The sequence below is a fragment of the Ambystoma mexicanum genome, chromosome 4p (assembly GCF_040938575.1).
Source record: "Ambystoma mexicanum isolate Mex_15411 chromosome 4p, UKY_AmexF1_1, whole genome shotgun sequence".
Classification (NCBI taxonomy): domain Eukaryota; kingdom Metazoa; phylum Chordata; class Amphibia; order Caudata; family Ambystomatidae; genus Ambystoma; species Ambystoma mexicanum.
The window spans coordinates 1063824522-1063838919 of NC_090927.1; the positions used below are offsets into that span (position 1 = coordinate 1063824522).

Here is a 14398-nt window from a genome sequence, read left to right on the forward strand (position 1 = left end):
ATTTCTCAGTTTACCATCCTCAAACGGATGGGCAAACCGAGAACTAATGCTACCATCGAACAGTATCTACGCTGTTTATGCCTTCAGTACCAACAGTCTTGGTTTACTTCTTTGCCTTATGCAGAATTCGCATATAACAACTCTATGCATACATCAACTGGAGTTTCTCCATTTTTCGCCCTTTATGGTGGTCATCCTAGGGCACTTCCACTTGATCCTTTATTACCGGCCATTAATCCTGCAGCAAAGGATTGCATCAGAGATATCGATAAGATTCATCGGGATGTACGCTGCCATTTACTCCGAACTCAAGATCGTGCCAAGAAGTATGCCGATGTGCATCGATCACCTGCTCCAGTCTATCGCAGTGGCATGAAGGTGTGGTGATCATCCCGCAATTTGCGAATTGCAGGTAAACGCTCGCTTCTGCCTAAATCTGTGAGACCCTATGTCGTTACTGATGTCATCAATCCTGTGGCAGTTAAGCTTTCTTTGCCGCGATCATGGCGCATACACCCAGTCTTTCACGTCTCCTTGATCAAGCCTTTCATCCCTGGGACCCGTCTGCCTACTTGTCCTTCGCCGATCTTGGTGGATGGTGAGGAGGAATATGAGGTCTCGCGTATCCTGGACTGCAGGGTGTCTAGGGGTACGTTGTTCTACCTCGTGGATTGGAAGGGTTATGGGCCTGAGGACCGTACTTGGGAGTCACTCTCCAATTTGCATTGTCCGGTTCTTCTCAGGAGCTTCCATTCCGCCAGGGGGTTGCCGGTGTCTTTGGGGGAGGATGCTGTTACACTTCAGACTTCCCCGCCGGCATCCTTGCAGAGTACAACTTCTTTACAGGCTCCTCTATGGTCCAGGTACAAGCTACCATGGCGTCTGTACAAACGTCGACGCACTCCAGGTCACCTGACACGCCTTGTACGTGGAAGACGTACAGCAAGCCACGCCCCTCTTACGACTATAAAACCACCGTCTTCCAAGGGGCTCGTTGCTGCTAATTAGCGTTACCAGCTACTCGCGGTTTCATCCGTTTCCTCTTCGTGTCTCCCTACACAAATCCTTATCTGAACTCCTGGTTTTGACCTTTTGCCTGAATTTTGGATTGCTTCGTCTCCTCCCTTGTTCTTGTTGTGATCGTCTGGTTGTTGGACTCGGAACACTACTGGATACAGCTCTCTTCTGTGTCTTGCGCTTCTTCCCTGGTTGCCGCTCTGCACATCAATTTTGCTGTTTACATCCGGATCATCTCAACAGCTACTCAACTATACTCATGTACTCCGGTACATATCTCTTGTCTTCCATGGACATTGTATTCTGTTGGATTCTGGGACATTGAGTGACTTTTCTGTGAGATTGCTCTTCAGTACATATGAACGCTTTCCTGAACTGCACCAACCCGACCCTAGTGCGTCCCTCGTGCCGTTCGGGGTTACTTACCTATACTAACTTCCCTGTTTGTTATTTTCTCCTGTCGTTGTCTTCAGAATCCTGAACTCCTCTTACAATCCTGGACTCCTCTTACTCCATTTCCTTTACTCAGGTCAGTTGTTATCAATTCTATAGCTAAAGTGGGAAACGATACTGATTTAGATTTATTCCACTCATTCGTGTTATTCTTTGTAGATTATCCTGGGGAAACGCAATTCCACTCCAATATCCATATAGGTAGTTGTCCAATCATTTTTAACTGTTCTAATCACTTGTTTAACATCAACACATCAACACTGTCTAATATCTTGGTATTCTTTTGCAGCATTGGTATTGGCGGTGTGTGTTCTCCCCGCTCTTTTATTCAATTGACATCTCTGTCTGTTCTAACTGAAACAGCAGAGAGGTACATTGTGGAAAAGAGCCCCTCTTTGAGGAAGCCTGAGTCTTGTACTCAGGGGAGCTGGGATGGAAGGCTGAACTCGGAATTCTATGCTACCAACATCTCCAAGGTCGTGTTCTCCGCATCTTCGACCTATTCGGAGTGGTGAGTAACATCTCCTGGCTCTCCTACAGCCTCCCCAACTTCAATCGCCACGCCTTAAATCTTTGAGGGGCCTGGGACTTGCACCCCTGCTTCCCAACAGGATCTCTGTGCCAAATACTTTTCACAGTTGCCTGCACATCCCAGTACCGTGGGATGGGATTCTGTGCTTTCTGCTGACTTGATGTCGGTAGAACACTTATAGGAACAAAATCAATATTTGACTCGGTCACTGAATGCCACCCCAAGGAAGGGCTGGTTGGGAGGCACCAGCGTATAATCCTGTGAAAATACGCCCAACTATTGACAAGCCTGGTAAAAACATTTTTTTTTAATCCCGTTACAGTTCAGTGTTTAGGAGCACACACCATGAGTGAAGTTCCCAAGAGGCTTTATGCTGGCGCTGTACATTTTCAGGATAGACCAGCCCTTGGTTGCAATGTTTCTTTCAATGCCACTAGACTGTTCTGAACCACGGACCTACTCCGACACTCCAAGAGTGTATGCTGAACAAACAACCGCTCCTGGGATACATGCCAAGTGTGAGTCTGGTAATCAAAGGGCAGACAAGTCTCTAGACAATTACCCGGTAAAACACCATGAAGAAACTATTTCCTCCAAAGAGGGAAGCCATGGATTTATGTAGCGACTAGGTCGTCCAGCATTTGCTAAACAAAGTGAGGGATAGATTTCCTCTTTAGATATACTACGTTACCGTGCACTAACTATGGAGGACATTCGGATTCCAACAGAAAAAACTGCACAACTTCATAGAACAATCATTGGAGCAATTAAAAGGGTTGAAGGAAGAATATGCTTACCAATTACAGGTTGACCTAAAACACACTTCGGTCTCTGCTCACGAGGCCAACCAGGATTCCTCCAACTCCAATCTATTCTTTCCAAACCTCCTTTGTACCTCACCTGTCAGACCTTAGAAATGCCTGTTCTGTCTCCTGCCAAGTCTATGAGGGTCATTACGAGTTTGCCAGTCTGGAAATAAAGCTGCCAGTAACAACGTGTACCGGTACCTTTCCGGACCGGCAAACTCCAAGTCTGCCAGTAGGGGCTGTGATCTATCGGCAGGCCTGACCTGCCAGTAGTTCAGCCCCCTATCGGCAGACAATTGCAGCAATTACCGGAAAGGGCATTGTCGATGCCAGTGATTGTGGCAATTCATTCCCATGGAGTTCTGGCATCTCTGCCACCCAGAAGATCCCAGTAACACACGGATATCAGGCACAGGGGCGGTACGGTAGTCCCCAAGTATCCTGGCGGAATTACTGATGGGATACCAGGGGGTGCTTGTAATGAGCCCCATAGGGGCTGTTATTACTCTGCCACTTCTGTAGGCTTTGCTCTGAATCTAATCCATGAGCCTGGCCCTACTGTAGCTCCAATCCTGCCCACCAACATAATTCCTCCCTTAGTTTTAATGCCAGTCTCCAGTCCTGCCTTGCAGGAGGCCTGGTCAGGATTTGTTTGCTTACCTTCGACAATGATTTATGCCCCACAGCCATGAAAGCAGACATGACAAGGCCTTTCACAACTCTAACTAAGGTAGAGCACTTGCTCAAGCAGGCAGCCTAAAACTATCTAGCAAGAGCCTGTGTTGCTTTAACTGCACTATTCGTCTTACTTACATTTCAAACCGCTCATTTACAAGGTAGCTATTTTTACAAACCTATAAAGTTGATTTCTGTCATTTAAAGTAGGTCTTTATGTGTGAGAATATAACTGTTGTTCCCATCATGCTTAATAAGATGGTTAACTGTAGCAAACAATAAATGGCAGGTGATGATGCTCGTACGCAGATTTCTGCACAAGGCGCATAACGGCTGAGGACCCTGACAAATTACATTCACTGAACACAAGCCACTGCATGCAATTTTAGGCTTTGTGGAACAGCAGTTTGGGCAGGGCTGCTCACATTAGTTGCAGGGAAGCCAAGGCTGATTTTAAAACAATATGGAAGCCTGACCAAAGCAATGCTAGTGGTTATGATTGATTCCGAGACTACATCCATCAGACTGAGGGCCCTTACAAATTACAAAGTATATATTCTGCTGCATGAACTACTTCAGTATAAGTGAGACAATTCTGAAAGGGAGAGTGTAGTAAAATAAAAGTGATGTAAGGCTTTGAATTAGGCTATTAGGTATAAGCCAGAATCATTGCATTGGACCACAGATAGGTGGAAGAAAGCAAGATAGGAGGGGGACACATTCTATGGACACATTTTGTCGTTCACCCAGCCATTGCCATGTTAACCCCTATGGTGTTCCCACCAACTACCTGCCCCCTCCCTGCTGAAAGTTTGTTTGTCTCCGTAAGTGAAAGCATATATGCCCAGATGTGGGTGTCTTGTTTGCTTCGCCTAGGGAATCAAACTGCACCTCACTCAGTTGGTCCAACAAGAAACTACCTGAACAGATCAAGCCTAGGATGGCAAGTATGGACGAGCTTCAGATCTTCTCATGCATAGTTACCATTGGGGCTCTGACCTATATAGAATGAATCCTAGTCTGTGTGGATGCCTAGCCTGCCCGGGCAGAACTTTTCATGAAATGAACAGACGAGTACTGCCTTAATAACATCATACTGTTGGAGTAACCATTAACAATGTTTTGTGAGTCTTGTTTGAAAAGTATGATAACTGCTGCGTGTTTAGGCAGTGGCAGAAATCGAAGTTATTTACTGTGGGATCCCACCAGTGACAGTGGGGGTAGCGGGACTGGAGGATTGTTCCCCGCCCCACAATAAACATTTGCCTCTCAGAAGATTGATCATGAAACCTTGAAAATAGCACAAGAAAGGAGCATGTCCATTTATGTTTCTGGCAAAGTATAAAAAGTGCACGTCTGTTAAACCTAAAAAAACGGTATTGAAATATTTCCTGCAGAGTGCAATCAGAGGTGGATTTAACATTAGGACAAGTGACATATGCACATTGGGTACCCTTACTCTGCCTTCTTCCACTCAAAGTCAGCCAGGGCTGCACAGGCCCTCCCATTGAGGCCTTATTTTTTTTTTAACATGTCTCACCAGTGGATTTAAAACAGGAAGTGATTAGTGATGGGTTAAGGTACGTTTTTCTTAAAAAGATATACACTTTCAATATTAAGTGTGATTGTTGGGTACTTAGAAATGATGGGGGTACAGAACAATGTGTGAAACAATGACTTTGTTATACATTTCACTTTGTGTCTGTATTTGCATTCTGGTGCTTCCATGTTTCAATTCAGGATGGGGAAAATAATAAAGCTACAATGAAATAGTTTTACCACCACTTTTTCCACTCCGCAGGACTTAATTACAAACTATGATTGTATCTTTATTGGTAAAACCAAGTGGATTCCAAATCGTTAATTGTGGGAGAGATTTACACGTTTCCAGACACGTAGTGTAAAAGTGAAGAGAAAGGGTGATTTTGCCTATGTTTTGCTATTTACTATTCCAGTACTTTGTGGAAACAATTTAAATTGCCTGTATGGGCCCTTTTGTAAAAAAGTGCAAACAGGAGTGGTCCTTTCCATGCAATTTAGGATTCAAAACAAAATCACCCCAATACCCTTTTTCATCAATCCGTTTCTACAATGCTGTATAACATTGTTGGGTTGTTTATCATGTGACTTACTTGTATTTTTAAAGTAATCTGTATAAAATGGTAATCTGTAAAACATTGATTTTTTAAAATTGTTTATGGTTTATTATAAACCTTTACAAAAAGAAGTTAGCGAAGTAAGAAAAAGAAACTAAAACAGAAAAAGAAAAGTAAAGAGAAAAATCAAATACAGAAACTTACAATAATAAACATTTCATTTTCATGGCTTACAATCATTGGTATAAAAGTATACAATTGAAAAACAAAGAAGGTTTCCTATAAATCATACTCATCACTTAAAGTTTTTTATATACAGAGTAGCAGCTATGTTAAGCAGGGTATAAAGTACCATTTAAAATGATGTACAAAATGGCGTGCAAAATCTCAATGTTATTTTGGGAAGATGGGAAGGGAAGATAGGTAGATTAATATTGCCACACTATTTTTTCTGCTTCTCCTTTGCTCTGTGCTGTTTTTTTTAAATCTCAATTACATCATTGCGTTGAAAAAAGGTACAAAACATTTCTTTTCAGGCATGATTAATTGGGATTAATCTCTCAAACTATGGTTATGGGCTCTGCAGTATACAGTTTTAATTTGTCATGCTTTGGCAATAGTTTTCCTTATGAAGATGGAGAGCGTATGGAAGATGAAGTGAGTAACAAATTGAAGGTCAAAGTAGTGAAAGAGCTTATGGAAGGAAACAAAGGAGCAAAAGGAAGAGAGCAGAAGGCTGTGCAAGGGGTACTGGAGAGCCAGTGAATTTGGAAGGGATGAGCAGGTGGAAAGCGAGAGCTAATTTCTAATTTTAACAAATTGAGTGCACCTGGGCAAATCACTTTACATCAGCAAAACCTTGTGAGGTGAACAGACTGTTTCCAGCCAGAGTCATACCCCTAAACACACAGCTCCAATAGTAGAAAATGGCAACTTAAAAAACATGTAACATTTGTTGCACTCATGACAGCTATTACCTACTCCCACCATAAGCTCCACACCCATACCCCACCTCCCACAGGACCGTCAGCCATGGCCAAGAACCCCTTCACCTTAAATGAGTCGCAGAGTGCAATCCGAACAAGCATCTTTATCAGACATTCAAGTAGTTTTGCAGGTAATTGTGTCAAACCAGGTCCTAACTACCAGGGTTTGAATCCAGGCTTCTGCACAAGCAGTCCATTAGGCTGAACCAATTTAAGCGTGCAAATAGATTTTTCTAGATCCAGGAAGAAATGTTTTGCTGGATTACGGATCTGAGAAGTCTGGCTTAACGGCAGCACTTTAGGGTACTCTTACACCCACACACAACGGAAGTTGGGCCCCACTGATCACAAACCTCACCCACCCAGATAGAAATTCCTGGAGCCAGGCCTGGTTTGCAGCGACTTCTTGTCCGACTAGTGCACCAAGTTTCCTGAACCATGTATTCACTAAGTTGGCAGGGACCGACTGCATTTCCTATGTTATGGTAAAAGTTCTTACACCGCACATTGTAATACTTTTTGTTTCATGATCTTCCTAGACAGCTAGGTTTCCAAGTTTGTGTGGAAACCTTTCCTTGCCTAAGTCCATGATACCGATTCTGATTCTTAGTCCAGCGTTTCCTCTATTACGACATTCATGTGTGCCTTCTAAGAAGAACTTGTATAACTTCAGTCTACTGCCTCCTTCCACAGTTTCTGCTTTTTGCTTCTTTTCCCTGCCTATCCTGTACTTGGCCATTTCTATCCAACCTTTGTCTCGATTACAAATTGGTTCACTGTTGTGGCTCAGCTCTGTAGCTGTATACAAAATGACCCGCTGTGTTGGTCTCCATTAAGTTTATTCATACATTTAAAAAAAATAATCAAAATATATAAAGGGAAAGACTTCCATTACGTTAGTCTTGGTTGTTGAAGTCTCACCTCTCTCAGTATATGGTCTCCAGCTTTACCATTATACTGAGTACAACCATCTCATTGGCACGTCCCACCCATGACGTCGCTACATGATAGTGAAGAGTAATCTGTTGGTACTCATCCCAAGGGCTTTCTCTAATCTCTGTGAAGAATGATTATCATATAGTTATGTTAGGTTGATTTACACAGTGCACCGCTACCACCCAGGGGCCGAAAAGAGAGCTGGGTTTGTTAGTGATGATAGGATCTGTTCAGGTTCAGAACGAGAAGGAAACAGCATCTATGTGCGTTGTTTTGCTTGCAGGTTGTGTGGCCGAGTTTGTGTAAAATCGACAGGTTAAGACTCAATGCCTCTGATGTGTACTAGTGTTTATAGTGGGTGTGTGAGTCACATGCGGTTATGGTGGTGGTAGAATCGTGCACACTGGTATGTTGTATCCGTAAACTGGGGTGGCGGAGTGGGGGGTGCTTTAAGCCCGGCCAGGCTCGAGTGTGTCTGGAAAGGAAGGGAGGGAGGGTCCCGAAACATCACGGTCCTTTGTCTCTAGGTGTGCCTGAATGAAACCAGTTCTGATTGGCCGGCTGGCTGTGAATGAATGGGAACTTGCTTAAAAGGTGAGGTTTTTGGAACTGGAGGCAGAGTCGACTGCTGGAGGAACACCTGATGAAGACATGAAGAGACGCCAGCAGCACCCTCCTGGACCGCGAAGTGAAGCTCTGCAGCTGTGCTGACCCAGTTTTCGTTTCGACTAGGAAGAGCAGCATGGGACGACTTCCTCCCTTGTCCTGGTGGGACCAACTAGCCTTAAGACATGCTTCATTTTGACGCGAGCCCCGACTTGCTGTGACTTTCCAAGGCTGTCGAATCCCAGTGCCCGGGGACCTCTGACCATCATCGAGTGCATAGCATTTGGAAGTGCGAATCCAGCCAAAACTTTGTGGGCATCCAGAGGACCCAAAAGAAGCAGGAAATCTTCATCCAGAGTCCCCTCACCAGTGTCCAGAACCAAGGGAATAAGTAACTTCCAACCGGAGCTGTTCGTTCTTCTTTGGCACTGAGAAAAAGGCGCTAGAACCACAAAAGGCTGCTGAATCAAGGAGAATCCATTGCTGCAGAGTCCCTCTCTCGAGTGCTTCCGCAGTAGCCCGCCAGATGTCCTCCCTTTCGTCACCATGACCAAGGACCAGGAACAAGGGTCTGCTACACTGCAACAGGAAGGTATCCAGCTGGAACCAATTCCTCAATTCTCAGGTACATCTACCTTTTGCCATATTTGGTGCTTCCTAGCATGGGGAGTACCATATGATGCCGTGTTCAGTCTCAACTCAGTTGCACTGGTCTCCCAGCTCGTGCTTCTTAAAGATGGGTCCTCATGAGCTTCTGTGATTTTTCAACTGAACTACTGACTATTTCAAAACATAAGAAGAGTGCATCAGAACTTTGAACTGGCCCATTAACTTTGGCTGTCCTGGCTCCCTTCTGAACCCATTGGCTTTGGCAGTGCTTGTTCCCACACATGTTTTAATTGTTGAACACCATTATTGCTGGGATAAAAAACTGCCTACATCCCTCTGGGAGAATCTAACTGTTTTACTACTTACCAAGCATGTTCTGATCAAACTTTAACTTATTCCCTCCTTGAAACTCAATATTGTAATGGTGATCACAAATAAGTGCCAATACTGACCTCAAATGACGTCACTCTGCTGGAATATGTTTAGCATACGAAAAGTTCTCTCACCTACTTTATTGCTCTTGTTGAACTGAATCCTAAACGTGATATTTTATTCATTTGTCTTTTTATACCACACCGAAAACCCTCAGACATCAGGGCGCCAACATGTACACCCAAGACACCAAATTAAGGACAGGATGTACATAGAAAGGACAGACGGCTACATTTTCTGAGTTTGGCTAGAATTGGCTTATTTGAAAAGCAGGGTTTTCAATTTGGCACAAAATGTCTTTACATTTTTTTTCCAAACTAAGCGTGTTGGGGAGTGAATTAAACACATGAGTAGGCCTTGTAGGGAAGGCCCTATCAAGTTCTCCTGCCTTTTAAACCCTAAGAGATCCAATTGTTCCAGAGTTAGCCGACCTGAGGGCACGGTTGGGGCTGTAAAGGAAGGTACGGGCCTTTAGGTATATTGGTGCTTTTCCATATAAGCATTTGTGCTCTAAAGTGGCAGTTTCAAAGTGAATACGGGCTGGAAGAGGCAGCCAGTGTAGGGATTCCCTCCCTGATATATGTTCTTGCCTAGGAGTACCCTTGATAATTCAGACTGCATCATTTTGGAGAATTTGCAAACTATGGATACATTTTTTTCTAGCCCCAATATACAGAGAGTTGCAATAGTTGAGCCGTGAGAGAATAATGGCTCGAACAACAGAGGCACAGTTCACTTCCAAAATGAAGGGTTTAATATTCCTGAGAAGTTTCAGGTAATCGTTAAAGTTTTTTACTAGGTAACTAGTTTGTGTTTCACTGCTGATAGAGGCATTAAAAAAACACCCCAGAGTTTTCACCTTTTCCACTACAGTTATGAGACTGTCTTTGATGAGAAATTGTTCATATTTGTTCCCAAGCTGTGCTCGCGCCCCTGGGCTGCCAAACAATAACAGTGCAGTTTTTGTTCCATTGGGGCAAAGCCAGTTTTCATTCATCCATTGCTCGATCACCCCATAAATTTGAAGTCGGGTTCCTAGTGTCAGTGTCGTAATCCCCACCCGATGTCTAGGATCAGTTTGGTATCGTCTGCATAGTTGGAAAATGTGACACCATATGATTCCAGCAGACTGCAAAGAGGTCTAATATATAGATTGAAAAGTGTTGGAGAAAGACATGCTCCCTGTGGAACTCCCCAAAGGATGGGAGCCGACAGATGAAGCACCTTCCCAACAGAACGATGATCGTCTCCCAGCTAGAAAGGATTGAATCCAATGTATAGCCCAGGGAGCACAATTCCCAGTGTTAGATAGTATGTCAGCCAGGCGTTCATGATCCAGCAAATTAAAGGCTGCGGACAGGTTGAGAAGGACCAAAAGTCATTTTTTTCCTTGATCTGTCAGCTCTAACATGTTGGTTTGCAGATCCAGGAGAGCCGTCTCCATACTATGAGACTATCTGAACCCTGATTGCTCGTTGTGGAAAACAATTGCTGACTCCAGGTGGGCTTGAAGCTGTTTTGTGGCCACTTGGTCTAGAATCTTCAACAAAAAAAATTGAGTTGGTAATGGGCCTTAGATTGTTTGCATCCTTAGGATTCAGGCCTGCTTTCTTCACCAGAAGGGAAGATGACTACATTAATGTTATCCGTGACTGAGGAATGATATTAATGTTACTATTAATTTCTGCTTTTCAAAAATTGTCAAATTATCCTTGTGTATATGTAAATATTTATACTATAACTAAGTGTTTACTTGGATACCTGTATTTACTAATTTCATTGTACAGCTCTACAGCTCACATTAACCCCTTTAAAATAAGCCTGGCTGCCCAGTCACTCTACCAACTTGTGTAGTACAGGCCTATATTAAAAAGGTTGTTACCCAATACCAAGAGATAAGTCTTGTAAAGGCCCACACCAGTGGGCCTCTACAAATTCTTACCCAACAGTTCTCTTCACTGGATTCCCATTTACTGTCTTCTTACAGGGTTCGAAATTCAAGGAGCAGGAGCTAAAACCGGCTCCTGTGTATCTGGCATCAACCCTGCTGCTGTGGAACCAGGAGCAAGTACAGAGTGCACTGCAAAAACTTCCATGTGAGCTGCACACTTAACTTAATAATTATAATATTACTATTACCCATTTTGTATGATCCATTATATTTAAATGTATCCTAGTACTTCTTTAATTACATTCTCAAATACTCAAAGTTAAGGTCACTTATGCAGGTTTGTAAGGCACCAGTTGACCTTTGGTGCGAAAAGTAGTTCCTGGTAACCGTTTAAGCTAACCAGGCTCTTTTGGAGTAGAAGCAGGAGCTAAATGGCTCTCAGATATTTCGAGCCCCGTCTTAATCCCTTTCGAGTTCTCTTTAAAGCACTTTCCTTGGCATACCTGCCATTAAAACTGAGATTTTCGCGTGACAGGGCTTCTACAAACACTTCTTCTCAAACAAGTACTGTTCCTATTCCTGGCTTTGTCAAGGCTGTATTGGTGGCCAAGGTTGTATTTGTGGCCTCTCATTTCCTTGTCATGCTGCCATGGATGGAATATTACGTGTCTATGGACTGCCCATAAAAGAGACCACTCAGGTAACTCCATCCATAAAAGACTGCCAATGGTGAAGAGGGTGCAGGGGCGGTGTGCAGGTCCTGTAGAAGGCCGGGTAGCGCAGTGGGTCAAGCAGGTAAGTGATTGGTACGAGCAGGCAGGGGTCCAGGAGACTGAGCAACAAAGCTACGTGGAAGCATGGCCAGATTGAGGCTGCTCCAGTACAGCCAAAAGAAGCAGCCTTTTTGACAATCTCAAATAGGCTATTACTCATCGAACTGAACAGAACACTCTTCACCTTCTTTCACTGTTTCAACCCGGTCTTTCGTAGTCTTCACAAAGCTCATTAATTTTCCCTGATGTGCCTGAACCCCTTTCTCTCCCTTACCCTCTATGACCTGTTATCAGTGGCAAGAAACAAAAAGTGTGCAGGCGCATTCTACAAGTTTCCTTAACATAACATTAATGGTAGTACTGAAGAGGATTCACTGCTGGGCTTGCATTTCCACTCAGGTTTTCCAGAATATCTCCCCAAGGAGCATTGCAACACAGTCTTGAATTGCTTACACCAGCTACATCAAAAATAGTTTATATGTACCAAACCGTAGGAATGCACTTAAAATGTACTGGCACGATAACCAGGTTATCTGAACTTGGTTGCTGCTGAATTTCCAGCACTGTAACTGTGTAAACCCAACAGCTGCACCAAAATGCAGCCCTATGCCTAATAAATGAGCACTAAATAGGTACTGGTTTTGTACCACATTTTAATTCTAGGGGCCGGGGGGAGGTGAGAGTACGAAGGGGGGTGAATACAAGGATGAAGGCTTAAAGGTGTCAACATTTCTGCTGTTCCTGAATTTTGTGCAGCACAGGACCATGGATTGCATCCCTCTTTCTGATCAGGGCAGGAACTGAAATGGGGAAGACGGACCACCGGAGTAGGGTTCCAGAGTATTTTATTATGTATTGCACAAACCCCAAACAGAGGAAACGAGCGTCATCCAAAGAAAACTTCCATCTTGTAAATGGCAATTTCCAGCAAAAAGGAGTGCTTTGGGCCTCACAAGGCGGTCAAACGATAATATACCAAAGTATTTAGCACAACATTACATACGTGTCACAACGCAGGTTTGTAAAACGCTGGATGCATGGTGATAGGTAATCCACATTCACTAGTTTGCAACCAGTATTTGTGCTGCTTAGTGCAGTAATACCTTTGCACTAGTGCAAATAACAGGATTCCCTTACATTCTAGAATAGCAGCCTAGTAAGCAACGTAAGTGCCCAGAATTTCAAAGTATCCCCGACTAGCTATCGCCAAAGTGTAGCTTAAATTCTCCCTGAAATCAATGCAATAATACGCAATTTTCAGAAACAATACAATAATTCCAAATTCCTCTTGGCCGTTAAGCAGCGTTGACTTCATAATGTAACAAAGGTAGCAGTCATTTTCTAGAAAGGCGTCCCTCAAATCACATTCAATGGCTGCAAAGAAATTAATGCAAGGTTATGCACAACGATTTCACTAAATTCTACGAAATTCCATGATTGACTGATATACGTGTTCGTGGTAATTACAGAATGTATGAACTATATAAGTTGTCAGAAGGATACATTTATGTGCAGCTATGTTTTGCAAAACAAAATCAATTTCTTGAAAGTAAAAATGGTTCGAGGAAATATATTAGCCATCGTGGGTCTTCACACTCGCTTCTCAAGTTGCCAAGTTATGTGCAGTGCCTGCCCTCCCACCCTTCCTGGTGGGTCCATTTTACCAATCAAGACACCTCTGTTTTCAACTCTTCTAATGTTGCTGTATGATCATGTTCAGTGAAACAAATCATTTTTGCCCCATGCTTTTCACACAATAAATGTGACTTTGTAGAACGTGAAAGAACATTCACATTTGCTATTGAGGTTAATTGAAACTATGAGGCCTTACCATCTTTGGTATTTAAGAATTTCTTCAAGCTTTCGTTGACGAGAGGTGTTTTGTTCTATTGACAAATTAAATGCAAAAAAGGTAGATTAGAGAGACTAAACTCTGCAGACAGAGGACATTTCATCAATCATAGCAGAGAATGAACATGCGATACAAATTCACTGATTAAACGGGCACATTCAGACGAGTTATATTCAAGCTTTGACTAGACTTGAACGGGTCACTATATTCACACGCTATACACTGCTGTAGAATTAAGTGTACTTTTAGAAATAACCAGACCAGCATCATCTTTGCTGGACGACTCATTTGCCCAGCTGAACGCCTGAAACCCCTACATGTGAATGAAATCTGTTGTGTCCACGTCAGCTAATGCATTAAGTGACCAAGAAAGTAACTAGGCCTATACAGCTGTTGGGAGGCTGCCTAAGGTATGACGGTATCAATCACAGAAAATCAAAGGAGGTTTATCACAGCTACAGGTGGAGCCGCTGCCTAAACTGAATTTAGACATCTCTGCGTTTATCCTGGTACTTGCAAGAAAGTTCTTGGCAAAAATGTGCTACTCTAGAAATTGGTTTTCGTATCAACAGGCACATTCAAAAAGTCACCATCTATAGCAGTCAGCACATTACCATAAGTCACACCTTTGCCAGAAAAGAGCATAAGAAAAGCAAAGAAAGAATGAACCAGGAAACAAGCCTTCTCGTTCTACGTCCCAGACTGCGATATCTCCTAACCATTTACTTCAGGCA

At 43.3% G+C, this 14398-nt stretch overlaps 1 protein-coding gene across 5 annotated transcripts in view; it reads right to left on the minus strand.

Moving 5' to 3' along the window:
- The window catches only part of CEP43 (centrosomal protein 43), an 816584-nt gene that overhangs the window by 639197 nt on the left and 162989 nt on the right, over positions 1 to 14398 (minus strand). For all 5 annotated transcript variants that reach the window (XM_069606648.1, XM_069606650.1, XM_069606649.1 and 2 more), the window contains one exon: positions 13644 to 13698. In XM_069606648.1, the coding sequence (XP_069462749.1) occupies positions 13644 to 13698 (55 nt within the window). The remainder of the gene's footprint in view (positions 1 to 13643; positions 13699 to 14398) is intronic.